This window comes from Netta rufina, assembly GCF_964035555.1.
Source record: "Netta rufina genome assembly, chromosome: 1".
Classification (NCBI taxonomy): domain Eukaryota; kingdom Metazoa; phylum Chordata; class Aves; order Anseriformes; family Anatidae; genus Netta; species Netta rufina.
In genome coordinates this window covers 110,922,044-110,946,753 of record NC_140123.1, presented here as the reverse complement: position 1 = coordinate 110,946,753, position 24,710 = coordinate 110,922,044, and the positions used below count along the sequence as shown (strand labels likewise).

At 45.5% G+C, this 24,710-nt stretch overlaps 1 protein-coding gene across 2 annotated transcripts in view; it reads right to left on the bottom strand.

Annotated features, from left to right (window-relative positions):
• Positions 1 to 17,053, bottom strand: part of POU2F1 (POU class 2 homeobox 1) — a gene marked incomplete at its 5' end in the record, with an annotated part of 105,523 nt that extends 88,470 nt beyond the window's left edge. For both annotated transcript variants that reach the window (XM_084281337.1, XM_084281338.1), the window contains one exon: positions 16,990 to 17,053. In XM_084281337.1, the coding sequence (XP_084137463.1) occupies positions 16,990 to 17,053 (64 nt within the window). The remainder of the gene's footprint in view (positions 1 to 16,989) is intronic.
• Between the last annotated feature and the right edge of the window lie 7,657 nt (positions 17,054 to 24,710).

Genomic DNA, 24,710 nt, shown 5'->3' with positions numbered 1-24,710 from the left:
GGAGCCATCAGCTACTCTGACTGTAGAGGGAACCTCGGGAGCTGAATCTCAGGATGTTCAAATTAGTTAGGAACACAAAACTCCTGAAATAAATACAAGCAAGTTAACTGTGCCTATGTTTTCAGGTTTATACAGATAGCTTTATCAAACTTTATCCTGTCAACCATGCATACTTTTGCTTTTAAAATATCATTCACATGTGTGTGTCAACTAGCAAGCTATTTCCCAAGATTTACATTCATTTTTAAAAGGAAGTTCTGGACTCAGAACTTTATTTGTCCTAAGACCATTTACGTAACGGTCTGGAAATCCCCAAAGGGCTATAGCAAACCATCACCCTTTCTTTCTGAGCATGTTATTACAATAGCTTGTTTGCTCAGGTTTGTGCCTTGAATACAGTACCTTCTACTGTGTTTTGGGACAAAATAAGATGCATGGGAACACAGTACTTCAACTGCTAATGGTATGTTTGTTTCAGAAAAATCATGGCTTAACGTCAAAAGGACAGATGAGCTCTGTATTAAGGAACTGCTGAAAAAGAATGCCTTTTTTTTTTCCTCCTGGAAACACACCGTGCACACGGAAAACTAAAAAAATACAGGGATACAGGGGAGTTTCGCTGTTAAAACAGGCACAGCAATTTCCTAAACTGATGATTCAATCTCTGTAATTTAATGATTACTGCTGAAACACGTATCATTTCATTATCAATTAATTTAACATCAATATAGCGAGCAAGAAGAAACAATAGCTGAGGTCACCAGGAAAGCATCCGCAATGTAGCATGGATGCTGGCAGTTAATAGCAAGTCAGAAAGTACAACCATGCTATCACATCTGATGATTAAACCCAAAGAATGTCAAAGAACACTCCGGCAGTAATACATGAAACGAGGAAGTGTTATTTTTTTGCTTTCCCAACAATGAAAAAAAAAAAGTATTTTTATTGTCATAGCACTTCCAGCAAGTTGATATTAAAAAGGAGATTTCATGCCAAAGTCGGCTGTTTAATCAGATAAAAAAGGCTTTCCTATTTCCCATTGTATAGATCAAGTTGGCTACAGGAGCCACACAGAGCTTTGAGCAGCACATTTTTCCGCGAGCGCTGTATCGTTTGATCACAGCGAAGCACAAGGGCTGCCGGGTAATCTGAATGAGAGCTGCAGAAAGAGCGAGCCAGGCAGCCTGCTGAGGCCGAGATAACCGTGTCACCCCGGCACCCCACTGCACTCCCAGGCACAGACCTAGGTGCAGGGGAGAATCCCATGCCTCCGTTCACCAGCTCGTCATGGACATTCCTGCAAGGCTCCCAATTAGTGCTTCATGTGTTTTACAAAAAAAATCACCCACGAGAACTTCGAAAAACCTCGGCAAGGCCAGCCTCCCTGCACTGAGGAAGAGTCTCTTGATTGCTTGCAAAACATTAAATTTCAAGCCCTTGCTGCATCATAAGGCGAGATATAGAATTTTCTATATAGGTCTTTGCAAGACACGTAGCAATTTATGAAGCCAATAAAACCCTGTCCTCTAAAGACGGATTTTATTTTTAGAGGACAGGACACCTCTAAAGAGGTGTCTTTCAACCTGCGATGTGGTCCATAGCATCCAGAAGCAGCACAAGACTGTTGCTTAACATCTCCTGATATGCAGGATCATGACGGAAGGACCTGTGAATAGGTTGGGCAGGACCCCTGAGCAGGATCAAGTTTAGAAGCTCAGCTTTCTACCAAGCAGTGTCCCCAAACACCTTCCTGAAACCTGCAGCCTCCTAACCTTTCTGCAGAAGCTAGCAGCCTCACTCAGTCAAGCCTTTGCTTTCCTCCCGTAACTCCTCTTTCACACAGCCCGATTCTGAGCCACGCTTGGTTCTAGGCTGTGAAAAAAGTCAAGTGACCTACACATCAAGCACCTTAGCTCTTTTCATCCAAATCCTTTTGTAGCTGCTGAACTGGGGAAAAAGTCTATAAAGCTGCAGCCAAAAGTACTGAATGGCCACCATTAGCCCCAACCCCTGAACAAAGGCAAACTCAAGCCACTTTTAGCCACCATATCATGAAATGCAAGCTAATTACTTTGACATACTCCCACCAACGTTACTACTCTTTCATGCGATTCCAGCACTGGCAGTAAATTGCAAGGTGGATTCTAGACTCTGTATAAGCCCAGCACGTAGAAGTCTCTAATGTGAATAAATACTAATGTACTGCTTCATTTCCATACTGTATTTCCACGTAGAAGCAGCAGCACTGAACTGAGGTCATTCCAACTAGCTTACTTATTTTCTAAATAAATAGAACGTAACTGGCCCTCATAGAATAATTTGTAGTGAAATAAAAAGCATCAACAGTTTATGTTGTTTCATTTAATACTTTAAAAAAAACAACAAACACACACAGAGGGGAGGTTGTTGTTGCTTCCTCCCCACCATGACTGTTATCATCCTGTTCTCTTAGAAATTAAGTTTGAAAGAAACAGCAGCAGGTTCTTTTCTGGTCTATATATTGCAGACAGGCCATAAGCCTGCCTGTTCATTAAGGACAGTAAAAAGACTTGCACAGTAAAGCTAATTTTTGTTTTTTCTGTTCAAAGTTGTCATTCTTTTCCAGACTTGAGTTTAAGGTGATCATTTTTCCCAAGAATGCCAGAAGAACTTCCTACACTCCCCTTTCACTTCAGAAGAATTTCCACTGCCAAGACACCTGCAGTCCAGAGCTTTAAATTCCACACACACATAAATATAAATCCATGTATTTATTCAGTCTAGCTTTAACTGCCACAATACTATTTCTAAATGTAACCCTAGTTCATGCATACGCTGTTGGGAACTGAATGATCTAATCTCCATGTGACTAAAAAGTTTGAGTTTTGAGTTAGCAATTTTTCATGTATAGTTGGTTACGTCAGTGTGTCATTAAGAAGCTGTATTCCTTCCAGTGGTTTAGTGTTTAGAAATGAATAGAAAGAAAAAAAAAATAACAGCTAAATTACAAAACACTACTCTGAGAATCATATAAACCTAGCCTAAAGACCAAAAGCTTTAGCAATCAAATCATACCAGTACTCTCAAATTAATAAAACCCTCCATGTGCACAGGCGTTACAGCAAGATAAAAATGTTTGCGTTTTTCAAAAAGCATTTAGAGATTTTAACGCAAGCTATCCTAGCAATAGCACATTTATGGTGATTAAAGAAAAAAGCAACTAAGCACAACTGTTACCAACATAAACCAGCAAATCTTCAAGCACAGGACCTCTACACTTAGATAATGGGAACAACAGCACCTGCAACAGCATTTTGCAGCCTGCTCTGTATTAGGAGCTCATTACAAAAACATCTCAATCACATTTTTAACTCCAGTTGCAGCACGCCAGAATTCAACTTCCATGATATGCTCATCAGAAATGACAGGCTACACAGGATATCTTTTTTCTCGTCTGCAGAGACAACTGCAACTTTAATTTTGCTGATATGTTTTTCATCTTCCTTACAGGCTGTCCGTGACATCCTCCCATTTGCTAGTGGATGTGTTTCAAGTCTCCATCTTTCTTCAGAGGAAGAAAAATGTGAAGAGGTCATTTAATTCTAACCTCACCTAAATGGATATATGCTCAATACAATTTAATGCAAATAACTGCAGTAGTAAGCCACAAGAAGAAATCCACACATCCTACATTTTCTGCTGTTACAAGTGCTGAAAGCCTTTCTAATAACAACAAACTCGGGCCCTATCTATACACAGAAACCCACCTTTGTCAAACTAAGCCAAAGGTGAAGAATCTTTTCCTTGCCAATGCAAAGAGGCTGTAGAAAAAATAAAAATACCTGGCATGCCACTCCAACACGCTTTGTGCTATTCACTGATAATGTAAGAAGTCAGATGGCCTCGAAGTCTCAGGCAACCTTTGAGTTAAGCCATTAAGCCAGCTCTAAACAGATACACAGTTATGTCAACAAAATAAATGCACCTAGTTAAGCTCCATGTTTTTATTCACATTTTATTGGGGCTAAACGTGGAAATCATCTCTCTTTACAAATACAGGAAAAATGCTAAATACTCCTTCGGCTCTCAGAAAGCAATGGAGGATGGGCGAGAGCAGGCAGCAAGCAGCCAGCCCTGCTACCTGGGAAATGGAGGTGCGCAGCCCAGTGATAAATGGGAGTGCTCACAGAGCAGAAAGCAGCTGACCATTTCCAAAGGCTGATGGGCAGGAAGTTTCCTGGTGCAATTTGCAGGTCAACAAATCCTTGAAACGAGACTAGGAAAATACTTCACCTGCTTCGGAAAAGAACAGGACAAAGAAAGGCAAGACAGAACCGAACAAAGTCTTCGGGGAGAAGAGACAACAAGCCACTGCTACGTTGCGTTTTCATGTTTTAAAGGTTTGATTCTCCTCTTCATTCCTAACACATCAGCAAACTTTTCAGGCTAACAGAGCTAAAGGAATCGAGAAAAATGAGAAAAACACAAATGCAAGCTGTCAGTTTCCCAGACTTGGGGGTAAGCAGCGATGAGGTTTAATTGGAGCGGCCTGGATGACGTTAGCGGCCATTACCATTTAATAGCCCAGCCGGAGCATCACCCAGCGATGAAGCTGGGGATGAAGATAAAGCCGACCGCAGTGAAGTCACCGCTCTGAATTCATGACATCACACTAGTTGCCATGGCAACTGGCCAGTCTCCAGCCCGGTCCTGCCTCCCCTGCAGAAACCAGGAGCACCTGGGCTGCCACAAAGCAACGCGCTTCCTCCAACACGCGGCGATTCAGCAGCGCAGGCAATCAGATATTGCTGCGAGCAAATGGCCTTTTCAATATCTCATGTCTCGTTCACCTGGCGTGAGACCTTTTAAATGCTCGGGCACGTATGAAGAGGCCCGGTAAAGTATACACGTGATGAAAAGGGTCTAATTGAAAAACTGATGGGTTTCTTCCGCAGCGCTCATCGTCTTTTCCAGCGAGGAGCAGTTTTTCTATTTGAGCTTTTCCTCCCTTACACACGCGTCTGCAGGCATATACAACAAACCTCTGTTCCAATAGGAAACACGGGGTAAAGAAAGACTCCAAGGGAAAAAAAAAAAAAAAATCTAAGGCAGGGAGCCCACAGCTCCTTTGTTTAAGGGCTGCCCCAGCAGAGCCTTCAAACACCAGTTGGGTGTTGTTCATGCGCTCACTAAATGCAGTGCATCAAATCCGCAGGCTTCTATGAGCAGCCGCAGAGCAGTCGTCTTGCAAATAAAAACTTCACCCCTTTCCTCTGAACAGCCCTTTTCCATGAGGAATGGCTGCCATACCCAGCCCGCCACCGTTTGCAAACAAATGTAAAAGCTTCAGAAATTAAATCTTTCCCCAAAAAGCTAGGCAGTCAATACAACCATTTATCAGGTCACGCTTAGCTTTCTGACTTACGGTTAAGTATTAGAGGCACAAATATTTGAGATTGCAGCATCAGTTGTGGCATTTATTAAAATAAATCTTTTCAGCATTAGAACAGCACATTAACTTCTTCGTAATAACCCACTGAATAAAAAACTAGGAGCTTTAACATCACATACTCAGGTCAGCAATACCATGTACAACGTTTTGTAGCTCAACCTTGAGGAGAGTCGATTAGCATCAAAGCAATCGTTTCAGAAGGAATTTTAACGAACAGACCACGCTATATAGCAAAGTACAAAGTACATTTATTTGCTACCTCAATGGTTCTTAAAGAGCAATCTATAAATTTCTGCCGGACCCAACAACACTTCCACACAACCGTATGTAATTAGTCAACCTGTCGGCACCGTTTCAGTATGCTCTGATGTTTACTGTCAGCTTTAAGAAAACAAGACTGTCCAGGTTACCAACTAAACAACAGCACCACGTTTCTGTCCTGGCTTCATGCTTTGTTGGACCCTTACTCTCTTGCTATCAAGCACATTGATGACACCCAAAGCAAAGGACAAGAAGTACCGAAGTAATCTGCTTCTGCAGTCCCCGCTCTTTATAAAGCTCGTCTCAACAAATGAGCATTAGAGACAGCAGGGAATGCAAACAAAGCGAGGACTTTCACAAGCAGATGATTAGCAGGCAGCTGTATCCCACGTGTTTATCTTCATGTTCTGCTAATACAATCACACATAACCAAGAATGATGGCCGCTACCAGAACGAGCGCAGCAGGAAGACCCCTGGTTTAACTACCCGTCCACAGCACCAAGCGTGCTCAGGAAACAACTGCCCACACTTGACTGTATATTACACAAAAACTGTCCAGCACAGAAATGAGCAAAGAAATGAAGGTGCCTTCCAAGTGTTTTTAAAAGCCTTATGAAGAGATGCTGCCACTGGTGATAATCACTGGTGTACATAGGCGCAAGTCCTAATGCACCAAGTACAGTTAATACAACTGCCACAACCTTGGAAAACTGCAAGAAGCTACTAAGTTGATAAAACCTCAAGCAAGTTATGCCAGAAATGCATTCAGATCTCTCAGTTTCTCTGTAATCCTAAATTTCTTGAAGTGTCTGTGCTTTACACGACAAATAGCAGCGACATTCCCTTCCTTATTTGTAAATAGATCGTTTCGAGCTTAGCCCCACACCATATGAAATCACCACCTCAGTAAATAATGAAAAGATACCACTCTGCCCGCAGTTAATTTTGCTTTTTGAGAGATTGACAGATTAAGTGATCCCTTGAGCAACTAAAAACAAATGTGTCTTCTCTGAACGCACACAGAAAATTACGGATTGTCTCAAGACTTCAGAGAGCTTTTTATGCAACTTTTAAATGAGCTTGTGGAATGTGGTTTACCCCTTCTGTCAAGCCTTACCTTTGCTTACATTAACCCTACATATGGAGAATGAGACAGAACTGCTGGCACGTTTCTGTATGTGGTATTTTTTCCTCATATTATTCACTTACCAGTTGGTGCTTCCTTTAACAGTGCTCATTTATTTATTTTTAAGATCTTTAGAGATGCCCACAACACCTGCAATCCTGACAGAGACACCACAATGCGAAGAAACTCTACCTGTCCCTCCTTTCTCTCCAGCAAACCAAGTTGAAAAGCTCTAGCAGCTTTAAGATGCAAAATAACCCTTTAACCCTTTATTCAAACTTCCACCCTGCAAATCCTTTCTACTGCTGCAGAGTTCATCATCTAAAAACATAGAAAAATGATAAGCATTCAAATTCAATGCTATTTATTAACAGCAAAGTATATAGTTATATTTGCTATGGATGTTGTTAAAACTGTTACAAAACGTTCCTGGATCCATTTTCTATTTTAACTACCTTGGAAACAATATTAACAAAGTAGTTTTCAGCACAGGCACAGCTCTGTCGCATTCTCTGGAAGTTTTGTGACAGTGGGCTTTAGTCAGTCCTCAGCAGATTTTGAGCGAGTCCCTGCTGCACCACAGAACAGAACCATATAAGGTGCAACTGTGCTGCAAGTAGGTTCCCAAACAAATTAAATCCTATCATGATAGAGCACAGCATTTCTACCTCTCAAAACTGAGATATTCTGTACAATGCCATTGTCTCCTGCTATAATGAGAAAAGAAGCAATCTCCGAGTAAAACAAATTCCAAAATTCTGCAGATTTCCACAGTCTCTGCCCACAGGATACCTCTAGAAGATACTCTACATCCTCAGTGGGTCTCATGAAGCTGAACATCTGCTCAGCTGAGGATCCTTTCTGTGCAGTAGTAACAAAGGCTGAATGTTTAACACCCACCCTCTTATCTTCCCCGTATCTTCACAAAGTATGGGACAGCAAAAAGTGATTCCAGTTCTCTGGTTCCCATGCAAGCAATTAGTAGGAAAGACCTAGGGGCAACCACCAGATTGTTTCAGAGCTGGAAACATGCAAAGCACGCACAGAACATCATCTTTCTGGAACTCTTTTGTGATGCTGATGAGCACTTTAGGATAGGAAAGAGAACCACCTACAAAGCCTAAAATGGACTGAGAGTTAGTAGGGAAGAGCCTTCTATTTGTTTGAAAGAAGAAAATACCAAAATCACCATGGACTGAAGATCTACCTGACCCTCCAACAACAGTCAACAGCAGACACCCAGGTACGGGTGTAAAAGCAGGGCAAGCACAGGGATAGTGCTTTTGGTTATGGTCCCAAATGCCAAGAATTCGCAGCTCTGTGCTTGCCTGAGCCAGAGGTGAAGAACAACATGCAACTGTCTGCTTAGCCCTCCTTTGTAGTACCGTGCACAGACAAATGTGTAAGCAGCTGAGGTTTGAAATCAGTTTAAAACTGAGATGCATGAAAAAAAAAAAACACACAACTCTGTAGCCTTAGGAAATCCATATTTTTTTTTTCAAAACTGAGTAAAGATAACATTGGAAAATTATAAGGTTTCTAGTTTACGCTTTTCCAGTGGATGTCTCCTCTTGATAAGTCACAGAAGTTTGCCCTACAACTGCCGCTACTTCACCACAGTCTTTGAGGGCAGTGCTTGGCTAAATCTGGTAGGAAGTGGTGCACCCTGGCAGCTGAAGGCTTCTTCCTTACTGTGGCACATCCAGCCTAACCAAAGAGTAGCAGTAAAATAATAGTTGCATAAAGGTTAGCAATGATGTGATTAGAGCAACTCGCCATGTGCGACTGATTTGAAATCAGAAGCTGCTAGACCTGGACTAAGCAAATATACAAAAGAGTGAGTTCTCAGCTGATCTGAAAGGTACTCCTGAGGTGCCACGTTCAACCAGCTTTGTTGCCAAAAGCTTTCCTAAACTACACTCTGACTGAAGTGGAACAGCAAGTAAAGATAACCTTATGACAAAGCCTGTGTAAGGGAAACTAGTAAGCCCCACCTTTTGCTCGAAATATTGGAAGCACTCATAATTTACGTTCTGTAGTTCAGATCAATGTAAGGTCAATTAAAAAGTACCATTGGAAAGCCACATACTTCCAGCCCTTGGAACAGATACCCTCACTCACTCAAACATTACAAATGGAAAGTTATTGCTCCCTTATCCCCCCTACCGCCAGTTTCTCCCCATGACCCCATCCCATTTCGGCCAGTTTTGCATAGGCTTTACTGCAACAAACAATAGGCCAAAAAGTGACAGCCCACTACTCTTCCTGCCTCTGTTCCCACTTCTTTTTGGCAGCAACCCACCCTTAAATTGGATTGAGTGTAACATGAACTGTACCCCCAGGTATGATGACAAAGCAACTCAGCCAATCCCTCACTCACAGATCTCAATCAGAATTATCTGGGTGACTCCAGGCAGCTTCGACCACAGTCCCTGTTAACCCAGCTAATTTTAACCCAAACAGATCAGACAGCACCCACACGGGCAGCCCCATCAACAGACGCAAGGGAACAGCAAACTCCAACAGTCAGAAGCAATAATGACTTTCCTGCTACAATTAGGAGTAGAAGAAACCATCCGCAGCCCAAGCTTTCCCATACATTTTCCAAAGCATCTACAAGCGTGGGTGTGTGGATGTGTGTACTGCAGGACAGGGTGGGAAACGCTCACGTGGGTTGGGAGGGAGGGGGGCAGCATTTCCTGGCATTGCTATATCTCTGCAGCCTTTGAAATAATCAAATTCAATTACCTGTTTAAACCCATCTTTGAAAATTCAAATAGAAGAGAGAACCTGCTGTACTAAAGATCAGCAGGTAAGAAACAGAATTATGGATAAATAGAAAGGCATCTTTGCAACAGGATTCCTGAAAGAAACTTAAAGCACATTTCTCATTCAGTAGACCATATTAACTAATAATATAGAAATGAGTGATTCATCAAATGTCTGAGTCATTTCTACCTTTATTCACTGTATACTCCTCCCCTTGGGCTATATCCAAGCAGTATAAAGCTACAACTTCACACTGGTATGGTCAGGCACAAATTACTAAGTCACATGGTATTTTTCAAATAAAACTGAATCATCAGAAGGACAAAGAGAACAAACAGCGAAGGAGCTTACTGCAAAAAGCATGGTGGCTTCCTAACAGCCCTTGTGCCTTAAAGAAAAGGAGAAGGGGAAAAAAGAAACAAGCTACATCTCCACCATCATTCAACAGGTTTTTGTCCATATATATATATATATTTTTAAAGTCTTCTACAGTATTTACTGTTTTAGTAATTTAACTGTTCCATGTCTTCATTTTCCAAAACTTTGTGCCATGTCATACAGCGTCAAACACTGTCATTTTACAGAGACTGCCATATGCTACTTCATTTCTATACAGCCAAATCTAATTTCTGGGAAGGGAAAAAAAAAAAAAAAAAAAGGATGATGAGCAAAAGGTTTGTTGTCACAATGCCATAATTTATAGGAAAGATCATGTCTCATACTGATCATGTTAAATGGCTGAAGCAGGGATATCAGTCAGAAATTTAGCAAAAGTAATAGTGTGTGTAACTTCCCAGGTACCTTTGTTAGTATGTCCTTTTGAGCCACGGTCTTTTTAGGGGTGTCTCACTGCAAGCAGCACTAAAACAACAGGAGCCACTCTGAGGTCTCGTTCACAATTTTTATTTGAGTGTTTCTGCCATGACTACCATTAATGCAATCACACCTGCGCCTGCATAAACCACGCCAAATTGTCAGCATCTGTTGGTCTCTAAGCCACTCTTTTGCCTAAGTGCAGTTTCATCACCAGCTTCAGACATCTCTGTACAGCCCACTCCTAGAATAAGAGGTGCTGCACAGCGCCCGTGGCCGTACAGCCCATCGCTTCCCTTGGGTCAGCACCGCTGGAGATCACCTTGAGCTCATCAGCCGAAGTTTCACAGTGGTTTATGTCAACCTAAAGGTGAAGCTATACAACTAAGCTAACCAAAATGCTCGCTGCTGTTTCTGAAAAGAGGAAACTTCGATCCTCTTCCTTCTTTCCCCTTCTTCCTCCACTTTCACCCACATGGCTCACCCACCCTCCCTCCTGCGCTGGTCCTAATGCAGCTTCAGGTGTTTGTTGAGCTTATTTCAACTCACAAAAGCAGAGATCTAAAATTATCTCGGGCTAGTTTTCCACCAGGTTAGCAAGTTAAATTTGAGCATCCTGGAAATCAGTAGGTGCCAGGACCGGCGCCAAATAAGTGGTACGATCATGTTGCCGAGAGCACGACTCTCCGTTTCTGCCAACGGGAAAGCCATCAGATAGAATGAAATTATGAGAAGACTCGAGTCAACACATGTGCTTCTTGTCCCCTTCCTTCATTGGCCCTGCTATTTGTCTAATCGCATTGTAAGCCAGTTCAGAGAGCTAAACCAACAAAAAACCTATTCATTATTTTTGGCAAGGCTTGTTTTCTGCCAATTTAATTCCCCGAACTCGCTCAGCAAAGGAATCAGGCAAGCATCTGCACCAGCGCAGAGAAGGGGGCAGGAACACACAGGGAGAGGAGGCCAGACTCAGGCTGATTTAAATTGTCACCGAACCGCATACCCTACAGCAGATCCACATCACGGTGTAGTTAGAACTGACAGTAATCTGTGCCTTTACAACAGGAGGCCTCCACCGCCAATGAGGGGACACAAACGCGTCGGCACCGAAACATCCTGAGCAAAGTTTAACCTGGGCACGAGCTCACACAATCACACGCACAAACAGGAGAATCCCAGCCCTCTTATCCTCGGAAGCGCTATAAAACATCAGCTAATTATTCCCCTGGTAACACCCCTGTGAAAACGTTCGCTATCATTCCCATTACACGGATTTAGCCCAGGACTGCAAAGCAAGCAAAGCTGGTGGCAAACTCGGGATTGGAACCCACTAAATCCTCTATACCGAACCACCACCTCGTCACTCAGCTGCGCTGTTTATTAACCCTAAACTGATTCAATTAGCCAGTAGCAGTCTAATAAAAAACCCTTTTGCAAAGACTTTGCAATGCACCAGAGAGGTCAGTTTCTGACACAGTTATGTTAACAACAACAGTAGGTATTTGCTAGGCAGTTGTGGAATAAGAAGCTAGAGAAAGGAATAACACTGAAATTGTAAGGAATTATTTCTACTTCTGGGGATAAAAATAAGCACGCGTGAAGCAACGCAAGGGTCAATTCATAAAACTCATGAAATTTAACACAAAGAACCACAGAAAAGAAAACGTAGTTATGTGCATATTTTTTTCCTCAGTTAACAATTGTCAAACAATTTCAATCAAAAAAGAGCAATTGCTCAATATACACTAACCAAGACCAGTATCTTCCCTTAATTTTATCAACCCTCCCACACTCAGTCCAGCGAAACCCACGCTTAACTCGCCTGTATTGCAATGCAGCACAAAAGGAAAAGGGGTGGGAAAATTTGTCAACAGAGAAGCAAATCTCTGCAGCAGCAGCCAGCCAGCACTGTAAGTCTATCCAGCAACATGAGCTGGTCTCTCATTCACGTACTAGCTTAAGCACCCAAACCACGCATATCACATTTGAAGTCATGCTTAATTTTATTCAACCCCTTCTTTTGACAACAACTTTGTCACAGAGATTGAAAATGTGTCATGAAGCAGTCATTCGCCAGAACTGCCACTGATTCTCTCATGATAGAAATAATAAAGCCATAACCGTAAGTAGCTGCCTAATTGTCAGCTGTATAAAACATCGATATCAAGATTGTCTCATTGGCAACAACACTTTGAGGGGAACTGAGAGTATTGCTGGGGGAAAAAAACGTACAAAAATAAGCTGACTAGATGTACACATTAAAAACGCTGCAATTGTTTGGAAGTCTCGAACTCCAAAATTTGAGGAAGGCAAATGAATACATTATTTCATAGTACAAACAAGTAACGCGAATTTTCCAGAGAATTGGGAGAGAAAAAAAAACGTGTGTCTGGAAAAGAAACACTATGTAAAAGAAAGAGGCTGGATGGCAGATCAATCAACAGCATTCTGGACAGGATGTTCTATGCATCTTTGCATATTTGAACAGAACGAAAACAGCAAAAACGGGCTGCTTTAAATGTGGGATTTACTATTAAACTTTGACAATAATTATTTAAGTGACAGTAGCAGTCAGGATCTTTTTTTCTGGGTATTATTGGGATTGACCAGAAGTGGGAACAACAGTTCCTCACACAGCCCAAGAGGCTCCTAACAGAGAATATGCTGGTGCTTCACAGGCCGAATGGACAGACGGAGCTGATGGTTACCTCACTGATCCCGTCAACTGAGGCAGCTCCAGACATCATCACCATTACTCGCTAAGACAAGCATTCAGAAGCTATCCACGTTCAACATCAGGAAGTCAGTGTAACACTTATTTGCTTGAATTATTACTGCAGGGTAATCTCTGAGAAATTGCTAGTGACAGCAAAACTGAGATTTCCCCTCGAGATGACAGGGTGGGAAGCTCAGGTTCTCTCCTCTTCCCTCTCGGAAGGGAGGAGTTAAGCTCTAGCTCCAGCAGCCGACGGGGTTACCACACTGACACACATCCACACATCTTCCCAGTTCTGCTCTTCATGTGGCAGCATGGCTACTGACACAGATTAACCTTTTTTTCCAACCAGCTGCTAGACTGGTCGGTCGTGGTCAGTTTTGAGGGGAAAACAAAGAGGCAGAACCACCTGAATAAGTAAGCAGAGGCAATCAGACAGTAAAACTGCTTAATGTGGGGGACAAGCCTTCTTCCTTCTGTCCCTAATAAAATAAAAGCTTAAAAGACAGCCAGAGTACCAGAACATGCTCACCTTGCAATAATTAGGAAGCACTAAACCAGCAGTGCGACCCTCCACCCTCACCACAGCCAGGTAGTCCAGAGGGAAGAAGAGACATGTTTCCTTTATTCTCGTGACAGAGAAGACCCAAGAAGCAGCTTAAAATCCAACACCCATCAGCAGGAAAGTATCATAGAAGTCCTCGTTTAAGGCTGAGGAGCAGTACCCCAACACTGGCCGTAGTACCTTCCAACAAGCAAAGATGAGGCCAGGGTTTGAGAAAAGGGACTTCTCAGTAGCATGCTGCCTATAGGCTTCCCTGCTGAAGACACTGCTATCCGCATCAACTGGGATGCTCCAGTCAAATTTTAAGCTACGACACAGGCACACAAATATATGTTGGAGAGAAAAGCATTTGTATTTTGGCATGTAAGTAACTAAATTTGGAGCCATAAACCCCAGCTCAGCTGTAAGACTGCGCAAGGCCACTGTCCAGTGTTCTGTTCTATAAAAATTACTAAAACGTCAGGGACAAAGAAATTTTGTTTGCAAGATGCAATGTACATTTTTATCATCCTGGATAAAATATCTACAGTCTCAGCAGTGGTTAAATTGCTGCTATAAAGGAAATTGTCCTCAGATAAATGGTTTCCCTATGAGAAGGTTTCAGTGCTACACCTCACCCCAGGTCAATAAATCAAATTAACTGCACCTTGTCCTCTGGCCAATGACATCATCGGCTTGACCACATCTTGTGAAGCGAGTGCAAAAACATATGCTATTTAAGGCATGAAATCATATTACTGCTTTTTGTCCAGCCAGCCTTGTGCTCTTGGTCTGTGAAACAGTCAGTCACCTGAACAGTCTCATTACTGCTTCCGCAATTTTTTTTTCCTGTAGTATTCAAGGCCTGTCTTCACCAAGGGTGAAGAAAAAAGGATAAATAATCTGAGCTATTATTTTTTGAAACCAAAACGCTTTTCATTAGCTGCAGCTTAGCATTTTGATACAAATTAAATTTAGTACCAGACTGCAAAACACACTGCCTGCATTTGTACGTGAACTCTTCCTGGGCATGCTTCTGAAATGTTTACATGCTAATCTGGCACAGTTACTTTGAAGAACCCTGCTGCTGGGTCTTTTTCTCCATGGGGTGTAAACAATAGTCATGAACGAACCCCCCCCCCCCTTTTTTTTTTTTTTTTTAAATCTGAAACCCATACCTGCATAAATAATTACTGCTTCTTCCTAATAAAGTAGCCCATTTGTTTTCTAAGTAGCCTAATGTCTGGTTTAAATTATCTGAAGTAATTCAGTGTTAAGAGGATTAATTTCAATTTTCACTTGGTGGTCTTAGGGCACAATCACAGCAAACTTATCTTCCTTTCTAGACCCTGTACTGCCTAGTAGCATCTTCTGTCTTGAAAGCCAAATCTAAATGGGGGAAAAAAAAAAAAAAAAAAAAAAAGAAACAACCAACCAGAGCAGTCAGAGATACAACCAGCGACAAAAGCATCTGACACACAGCACTGTTAAACTGAATCCACACTAAGCAAAAAGGTGAATAAGATTATCCCCAACGTATTCAGTTCTGTTTGTGCTCAGAGGGAGGAGGAAAAAAGCTGTTTAGATTTTGAGTGTGTCTTCCACAGCTCCCTCAGTGCCAGGAAACGTAAATTAGAAGCAACTCTCCTTTAAGGAAAAGAATCAAGGACAAAGGGACCAAAAATGCCCAAGCCTCTGAAAAGCAGATATGAAAGGCACAGCTTTACAGTCTTGAGTTGCTATAAATTAAAAATAAGCTTCTTATTTAAAAGACATGAGTGTTTGAGAATCTATGAGCAGATCTGATGCTGCTCGAGCCCCAGGAGGGTTTTGTTTTTGCTGGCAGGGGTGGAGAGGAGATGGGGGGGGGGGGGGGGGGTCATTTTGGTTATTAGTAAATAAATCAAGCAGCAGAGAGTGAGGCCTAGGCGCCTGCCAGAGGAGCCAGGGCCTAGCTCTCCCCCCTCCTCTCCTCGCACAGCCTGGGTTTGATCTCGGGGCCCTGTGGGTTGCCAAGAAAATTTTTAAAAAGCGAGAGAGCGAGAAAGAAGAATCATATTGAACCACAAAAGCACATGGGGCGAATGTAAAATATAAACACGGCGTTGGGCTCTGAGTGGCTGTTATTAAAGGTCTGAATTACTAAACATGAGAGGCGGGGAAAGCCGGGCGGCCATTTCAATAATATAAACCTCCCCGAATTAGACATTATTCAAATGAGAAGGGGAAGGGGAAGGGGGGGGGAGCCGGGACCCGCACCCCCAGCGCCAGCCCACCGCGGCTGCCGGCACCACGCAGGGTGGGGAAGGGGGAAAATGGGGCAAGAAGGGGGAAAAAGGGGAAAAGCAGGGGGAAGGAAGGGGTGCGGGGGGGTCGGGGAGAAGAGGAGAAATGGGGTAAAGAGCGGCTGGGGAGGGGGGGGGCACGGCGGAACTCCGCGCACCGCCCCCACCCCAAAACGAGCAGCCACCCCGCGCCCAGCCTGCCCTTTGGGGGCGGGGGGGGCGGCTTTAAATAATAATATATATAAAAAAAATAATAATAAAGGCGAAGCACGCCGTCGCCCTCCCCCCTCCTCGAGGCCATCCGCACCCAACCACCCCCCGCCTGCAGGCCCCGGGGAAATCACCCCGGCCGGCGGGGGGGGGGCTGGGGTCGGGGGGGGCTCTCCCGGCCCTGCTCCCTCCGCCAGCCCCCCCGGGGCCCAGCGCCCCCGGCCCCCCCCCGCGCTGCTCCTGCCCCGCTCGGGGCTCCGGCGGCCGAGCGGCTTTGGGGGGGGGGCGTGCGGGGAAAAGGGGGGGAACCCAGGCGGGCTGGGGGAACCCAGAGGGGTTTTGGGAACCCAGGCGGGTTGGGGGAGCCCAGGCGGGTTAGGGGAGCGGGGACACCCCCCCCCCGGCCTTCCTCCCTCCTCCTTCCTCCTCCTCCTCCTCCCGGCTGCCCCCCCCCCCCTTCCCCGACCCCACCGGCGGCACCGCCGCCCCCCGTGTCCCCGCTGCCCCGGCCGTGCGAGCCCGGCTGGGTGCGAGGGAGGCAGGAGAAGGGAGGGATGGAGGCAGGCGGGCGGCGTGTGCGTGTGTGCCCGGGTGTGTGTACGCGCGTGTGTGTGTGTGTGTACGCGTGTGTGTGTGTGTGAGTGTGTGTGTGCCTGCCCGCACGGGGAGGCTGCTTTCCTTCTCCCCCCCGCGCCCCCCCTCCCGCTCCCTCCTGCGCCGTTAATTATAATAATCCGGAGTACTAATAAATTATGCTAAGCGGGGCGGGCGGGCGGCGGGGGGGCCGCGTGTGCGAGTATGAATATGAATATGTAAAACGCAGTAATGATTACCTGCCGCTGCCGCCACCGCCGCCGCCGAACTCTCATCTTGACTCGCTGCTCCTCCGTCCGCCATTTTGAATATTTTAACCAAAATCGGCCGCCCGCCGGGCCCTCCCCCGCCCCCCGCCCTCCTCCCCTCCCCTCCCCCCGCCGCGCGCCGCCCCCCCCCTCCGCTCCCTTCCCCTCCTCCCCTCCGCGCCCCCACTGCGCAGCCGCCGAGCCGCGGCGCCGCCGCCTCGCTCTGCGCCTGCGCAAGCCGAGCTCCCCCCGGCCCCCCTCCCTCTCTCCCCCTCGCTCCTGTTCCTCTGCGCGTGCGCGCGGCGCTCCGTCTCGCCTCACCCCCCCTCCATGCGCGCCCCCGCGCAGCCGCTCTCCCTTCACCTCCGGCCCCGGCGTCGTTAAGGCGCGAACCGCCTCTCAGCCCCCCCCCGCCTTGTGCTGCCGCGAATGGGTTGACCTGGCGGCCCTCCCGGGGGACGGGTTGACCTGCTCGCTCTCCCCTCCCCTGCCCACCCCGGGCTGCCGCCCGCTAACGGCCGGCGGGAGCCGTTCCCTCCCGTTCTGCCGCCCCAGGGGGCGGTTAGTCCGGCGTCGGGACGAAGTGCGGGAGGCTCGGAATAAAAGCTCCGTGGAATAAAGGTTGTAGGCTGAGGAGGCGTTTCCGAAAGACCTGTCTGTGCAGGTGGCGGGGTGGAAATTAGAGAAACCGCCTCCGTGAGACAGGTGCGCCCCGAGCTCCCCGCGAAATGAATCCCCTATGAATAAAAAGGAACTGAATACAAGGAAAATGAAATAACGGCCGTCGGTCCTGCGTGTGAGTGGCAGACTGTTGCTCCGTCAGAAAAGAGCAATTACACAAGGAAACCCGTCTCCTCTTCAAGGAACCCCTCACAACGCACCTCACGGCGTGGGCACTGCCACGCTCATAGGGCATCTTTCACCAATGAACATTTTGTCCTCTTCCACCTCAAATTTCCCTAAACCCAAAGGAAAAAGGAATCAGGCTTCGTGCCCCCATCATTTACAAAGCATAAATAACAAGAGGCTAGAGAGACCCTCAAAGCAAATCAGGTTTAGATTCAGAATTTCCAAATCCCAACAGCAATAAGCCAAGCAGGCAGAGTGACAGAACTTTGCTGGCTCTTGACAGATTTGGCAGAGGAAAAATAAAACTTGCTAATGTTCCTAGCCTTAACATTGCACCAAATATATGCTATCGCCAAGCTTTGTAACGTGCACTCATAAGAAGAGCAAACAGAAGGTGCGATCTTGTTCATTGAGGACTGGGTCTTAACGTTTTCCAAGGGTCATTAACTTCACCGGGTCAGAGTCCAAGCTGAATTTTCTTCTGAGGCTCAAAACGTCATGGAATAAGATAAACCAGCAAGAATTCATTCTTGCAGGCTGTTGCTGAAGAAATTATGAGCTGTATCAGAAGCAGTTGCTGGAATTTTTCATTGCAGGGAAGAGCCAAAAAGGAAAGGCTGAGGGAGGGACACAGCAGGGTTTCTCTGGGAGAGCCAAATCAAAGAGGTAATCTTGGCATTTTCATTTCAAATGAAGCTCCTCTGGCAATACTTTTTCTGGTTTTCATTTTGTTTTACTTTTTGTTTGTTTGTTTGTTTGTTTGTTTGTTTCTATTATAAAATAACACCTCCATACTGCTGAAAGCAGGAATGGAAATGGACTGTGCTATGAAACAGCAAAACCCATGCCCTAACGCTGTAATTCTACACTTGCACATTCATTAGATGATATTCCCTACCGGTAATTAAGCACTTTGTCATGCAGAAGATCTATGCTTAACTCACAGGAGTGAAAATGTAAACAAAGGCATATTGTCATGCCCCTCTTCTGCTCAGCCATGATCCTCCTGGGCCAGTTAATCCAGTTTTATGGCCAGGTTATACCAGCGCTGCAGCACACAGTGGCTGCACCGTGACAGATAAAGGTGCAGAGAAAGGGCCGGCTAGATTAAGGCTCTGCACAGCTCTAATCCTGCCTACGCCACATTCTCCCGTATCTTCCCATCTCACCCGCAGACTCGTCTCAGTCCCGCACGCTGCTTCCAAGTCACCTGCAGGAGCTTCTCTTCAGGGAGCATTTGCTCCCAGTACACCTGGTTTAGTCCTTGCCCTCCCGCAGCTTCTGCATGCTGAGCTAGAACCCACAGCCACGGAAAAAAATGCTGTCTGAAAACAAATAGTTACTGCTTTTTCCAGTAGCTGCTAACCTGCTCTGTGTTTTCTAATTGGCTCTAAGGAGAACTTCCTTCTATTTGGCCACAGGTCTGCTCACCCTCCCCGTGTGAAAGTTGCTTCGGGTCTCTGTCTGCATCCTCTCCAGTTTGGTTCAAATGCATCTCTCTACCTGATGCCTTCCCCAACATGTCATACGTCCCTGTGGCTGTATATTGAAGAAAGCTGGCAAGTCATCTATGACGAATAATCAGTCAGGTAAATTTTACCTCTATTTGAATTGTGAGTTATCTGCGAAGAGCTTATGATTTCTACAGACGTATTATTTGATGGTATTTGCCACATAATGCCTGACCGGTGGCTTATTCATGAGCAGATTGCTGGAAACGTTTGAGACAGCTAGACACAAAAATGATATGAAGCTTACTCCTGTGAGAAGCTGAGCACCCCAGATTCATTTCACAGAAAGACTGAAGTGCAAAACTTGGAGTCATCTGGCCACAGACAGTGAGGCTGCAGTTACGCACATGCTAACATGCTTTGTTGAAGCAGGGCCTGAAGCGGTGCGCATCTTGCAGGACACCCTGTTTCTGTTCTCTGACTGGAGTTGTCTGCTCCGTAAAAATGATTTCCTTCAGGGATTTTGCTTTAGAAATACTTCCTGGCAGTGAAAAACAATAAAGAGTTCAAAATTAATACACCTGCAAAGGGAAGAAATAGTATTTCGGGATCTTTTAAACCCCAGCAATAAATCAGTGTCTGTTGTTTTGATTTTGATTCAGATATCTCCTAATTCATAGCCCTCCTTGGCCTCCTCTACTTGTGCCTATAACCCCAGATTTTCCACGATGGCTATATTGCCTCCCCAATTTCAAATCTCCTGCCAGAATTAATTCAGTACTGTTTCAGAGACAAAAATATATGTTTTTGTATTAAGGTGTGGATGCAGGGGACAAAAGAAAGACAGTTTAAGGTGGGAAGACAGGGACAAAAGAATTCTATTATTTAAGCAGAAAGCAGACCGGGAAGGAAAGGAGCCTTTTCACCACACAGCTCTAATGCACAGAGAAATTAAGAACAAACTTATCTGCTCTGCTCCAGCTCCACTACGCCACTCCAATCTGAATCCCTGACGCTGCGTTTCTCACACAATGTCCCTTCTCTCCATCATTTTTTCTTCACGTCAGATTTCGCTCTTTCTCAGGGTGCTTCAGTTTCTAGAATGATGTTGGCTGCAGCTTTCTCTTATGCTCTCCATGTTCCTTCTCTACACTGCAGCAGAGTCCTATGCCTTAAAACAGCCTATCTTTGCCCCACGTGTGTTCAAGCACACCTACCCCAAACCTCCCCATTCCTTTTGCTTCTAGACGGCTCAGATTGTCTCACCTTCAGTTAAACCTGTCTGCATGCCTCTGTTTACTGCTTTTCATGTGTAATACACATCCTTACAGAGAGCTGACATCCTCTCTGCTGCAGTCTCTGTTGCAGTTACAGAGGACACAGTCTCACTTTTAACACAATGCAGAGACAAACAGAAAAAGGAAGCCTCTGTCTCCAAAAGCTTGCAATTTGGAGAGGTGGCAAGCAGAGAATGAGGGAAAAATAGGAGCAGTAGCTCCTTAGTTGAGGTGGAGATTGCAGAGATCACATCACGCGCAGTTCCTCCGCGGTCACAGCACAGACACTGGTGGGACTGGGACCTCGGCCAAGGTGCACTGGTGCTATGCAGTCCAGTCCTTCCACCACAGAGCTGTTGGCCTTTCTCCCATGTGTTGCTCCCTATCCCCATCCTGTTTCTCAGCACAGAGGGGACAGTCCCATCAGTCACTGCCTGCTCCTGTGTGATGAGCATCAAGAGCAGCAAAGGGGTGTGGACTGTCCGTTGCACGTGCAGGCTCTCATTTTCCCCTGCACACTCCTCAGGCTTCCTCGGAGCAAACTGCTTTCTAGCTCTGTTTCTGTCCCTCTTTTGTTGCCTCTGGATTGGAGAAAGGATGACTCTGAATCTCTCATTGCTGAGAGCTGTGGCTGGTCCTGTGAACCTCCCAGCTAATGAAACCAGCAGAGAAGTTGTGCTATCTCATAAACCTCTACCCCTCCCAGGTGCTAGCTAACTGCTTTTCTGGAGATAAGAACTGGGGCACAGACAAAAAGAAACATGGTTTTCATTTTCATATTAAAAAAAAAGAAAAAACATAACTTAGAACCTTCACACATCCTCAGGAAAGGGAGCGGTAATCACTAGGAGGACACTTACCTTTTCATGTGGGTTTTTCAATCCGTTTCTCCCCCTCTGCTGCTTTGGCTGCATTTACTTTCTCTAGCTTGATTTTTTTATGCATTTCAGTGTCTGTCATCAATGCAGCCTCTGAGCGCCTTCCAGTTCCCATCATTTACATCTTACAAATCACTGACTCAGAAGGTTCAGGAAGTTATCGCTGTGCCTTTTTATCAATGCTAAACCAGGGCAGGGGATCCAGGAGTGTGTCCTCAGCCACCTGTGTGGCAGGGCAGTGCAAGAGGAGCCCCCATCTCTCCCTGCTCTGCAGTGATGGAAGGACCCTGTTCAGCTCGCTGAGATCCACAACCTGTCCCTCCGCCCACAGAGGGACAGGGTTGGGGTCTTGCAGCTTGATTCGGAGCTCCTGGGGAGTGGGATTTCCATTTGCCTGATCCAAGCTGCCGCTCAAAACTGCCACGCTTTTTGTCGCTTTTCTCTGCCTCCCACCTCACTGCGAAGGAACACTTGAAAATTTTTCAAGTTTTTAATTAATCCTTGGGAAGTGCTCAGAGATCACAGCGATATATTAGTGGGGCTGCAGCCTGGCAGACCCCATACAGAAGTGATACCATGCCAGAAGGAGGTATGGTTCTCTCCCTGATAGAATAATAGGGCCAAAATCTGAAACGTTTTATGAACAGATAGGCCAAACCTTTACTGTGTTAAGTGAGATGGAGGGAAGTTTAGAAACTTTGTGTGTGTAAATGGTGACCCAGGCCTGGAGGATGCCTCTGAAAAGATCAGGTGAGGAACTCATGGTATGCATATGCCCTTGGACGTGTAAATGACTTAGCTTAGTATGCATGCCTGAGTTGGCCATTGACAACCACACCACCGGAAGACCCCGAAAGACCACCATTAGAAACAAATGTGAATACTCAGGGATATTTACATACTTTAATGAGTTTCAGGAAATAGTGAGAACAAGTGAATTATTTCTTGGAAACTCAATGAATATGTATGGTTTGATTGTATATAATCCCTGTAGCTTGAACAATTCCACCCGCACCCTAGGTATAGTGAAGCCCTGTGCGTCCGGCGGCGCAATTAATGAATGCCTGCTTTCTAAAACTCCAAAGTGATTTTTTTTTTGACCGACTTTTACAGTAACAGGACAAATTGTGCTTTGCATCTCTGTGAAATAGAGAAACAAGTGCTGGCTGCACTTGTTCCAGCCAGCCCCAGAGCGTGCTTTCTGCTGCAGCCCTCGGGAATGCTTTGGTGCTGCTTACACGAGGAACCAAATTGGTTTTGACCTCAGCGAAGAGGGGGCCAAGAGGGATGCATCTGACACCTTTTAGCAACCACAAGGTTTTCTGTCGAATAGACACAGCCCGCGAGACAAACACACAGCTGGAGTTGGGGTGCTTTTGAAAACATTGTCTTTATTCTCTACCTTCCTTTCTTCCAGGACAGGCGCTTTGCTTATTCCCTCTTCAGAAAGGACTTTTCTGGCACACAGCCTAGCCTGGCTGGAGATTAGGGATTCTCTCTGCCCCTTCATCCTTGAATATTTCCTTTTAATTTCACAGTTTAAATTCCAATTGTGTAATTATATTCTGCCTACCCCAAATTCCTCTGTAATTTCAATTGGACACGGTGTCCTTCACTCTCTAGTCTGAACTCTCGCAGTGCTGTGGGGCACTGTTAAAAGGCTGCCACGCTCCGCTCTGGTCCCATTTCACGTATATGGAGAAAGAGAATGGACCTAGACCCCTTTGAACTAAAACTGCTGCTCCATATAGGCGAGACAGGGCTTGCTATAGAGTGACAAGGCAGTCTTACCCCGTGGCAATACATCGGGCGTTTTTCACAATGCATCAGTCTGAACAAATTTTTTGAGTAAAAGTCTGTCTGGAGGTATTTCTCCCCCACAACGCATACCCTTTGATCTTAAATAAAGCTGTACGGGGACCCCCCAAAACACTACTTTGCTGAATTTATGTGGCCTGAGAGTACCTGCTTACACCATTTAACACAGCAGAAATGCCATAGTGAATTAATTTAGGTTCAGGGAGCTGTGTAGCAACAAGAGGGTAGGCAGCACAGATGCCTAATTCAGTAAAACACTTTCCAAAAGCAGGCAAATCCCAAGCATTTTAAGACCCAACCCCAATATTTCTTGCAGATTTTGCTCTGTCAGCATTTTACCTGAATCCCAACCCTGGTGCAAACATCCCGATTTGTTTCATCACGGCATTTTACATCAATTTGAAAATATTTCTGCTCCTCCTCTCTCCTCTGGCTTTCCTTTTCCCTCCTTACTGTGGTGCGTCTGCTTTGTCGGTGTGCCCGCACGCTGCCCTTCAGGTATCAGAGAGATTCACCCTGCATATTTCCACTGCCTCCTGCTGTGGTCTTCTGTGGAAGCTCGTGGGGAAGAGGGAGAAGGGGAGGCAGCGTGTTGCGATGGGTGAATCCTCCTCGATCAGTCTATCTGCCTTTGGAACAAACTTCCTCTCCAAGTACAAGTTCTGTGGCAGGCTCAGCACAAGGAGATGCTCACCTGCTTTAAAACCTTTATAGGCAGCTCAGCAAAATGCAGTGGGTTTACTGGAGAAACGGGAATTATTTCATGCAGGTCCTTGCTGGCAGTGCTGTATCTACATGAACCTCTGTCACTTTGACTTTTGATGGGACTTCGGCTTCATATATACTGCAGGTTTGGTCCTGCTCCCCAGGGAAGCCTTTATGCCTACTTCCATGGCAGCAGACCTGAGGCTGCTGTTTGTGTCTCTGGCAAGCAGCACATAGCTGGGGTGAGATCAAGTAGACCATATTTCCATGTTTCCTTGGTTAGCTTATACTGTTAAAAGTGAGTTGTTGTTAGGAGGAAACAGAGCATGTAATAACTAGAGTTGGGTTTTGTTTGGCTTTGAGTCATAAATCTTAAAGGAAAGGAAGGAGCCATCACGTTCATCCCCAAGTTTGTCATACAATCAGCAAGGGGCAAGGCAGTAGTATGGGCAAGAAAATGAAACATGTGAAGGTACAAGTGCCAGCGGGGGGAAGTCACTGTTGCTTATTGTCAGTTTTGGTGTGACACAGAAAGTTCAGCTAATCCTCTTAGTTACAGAGACACACGGGTGGGGGGAGATTGTTATCTCAAGCAATTTGCTGGCTCTACTCCTTTTTTCCTTCGAGTTTCTTTTCGCCTAATTGAGCAGCATTTCTTCCCGGGACTGGTTTGCAATAATCCTGGGGCCTCATCAGGGAAAACGCTAACAAATATAGAAGGGGGAAGCAGCCTG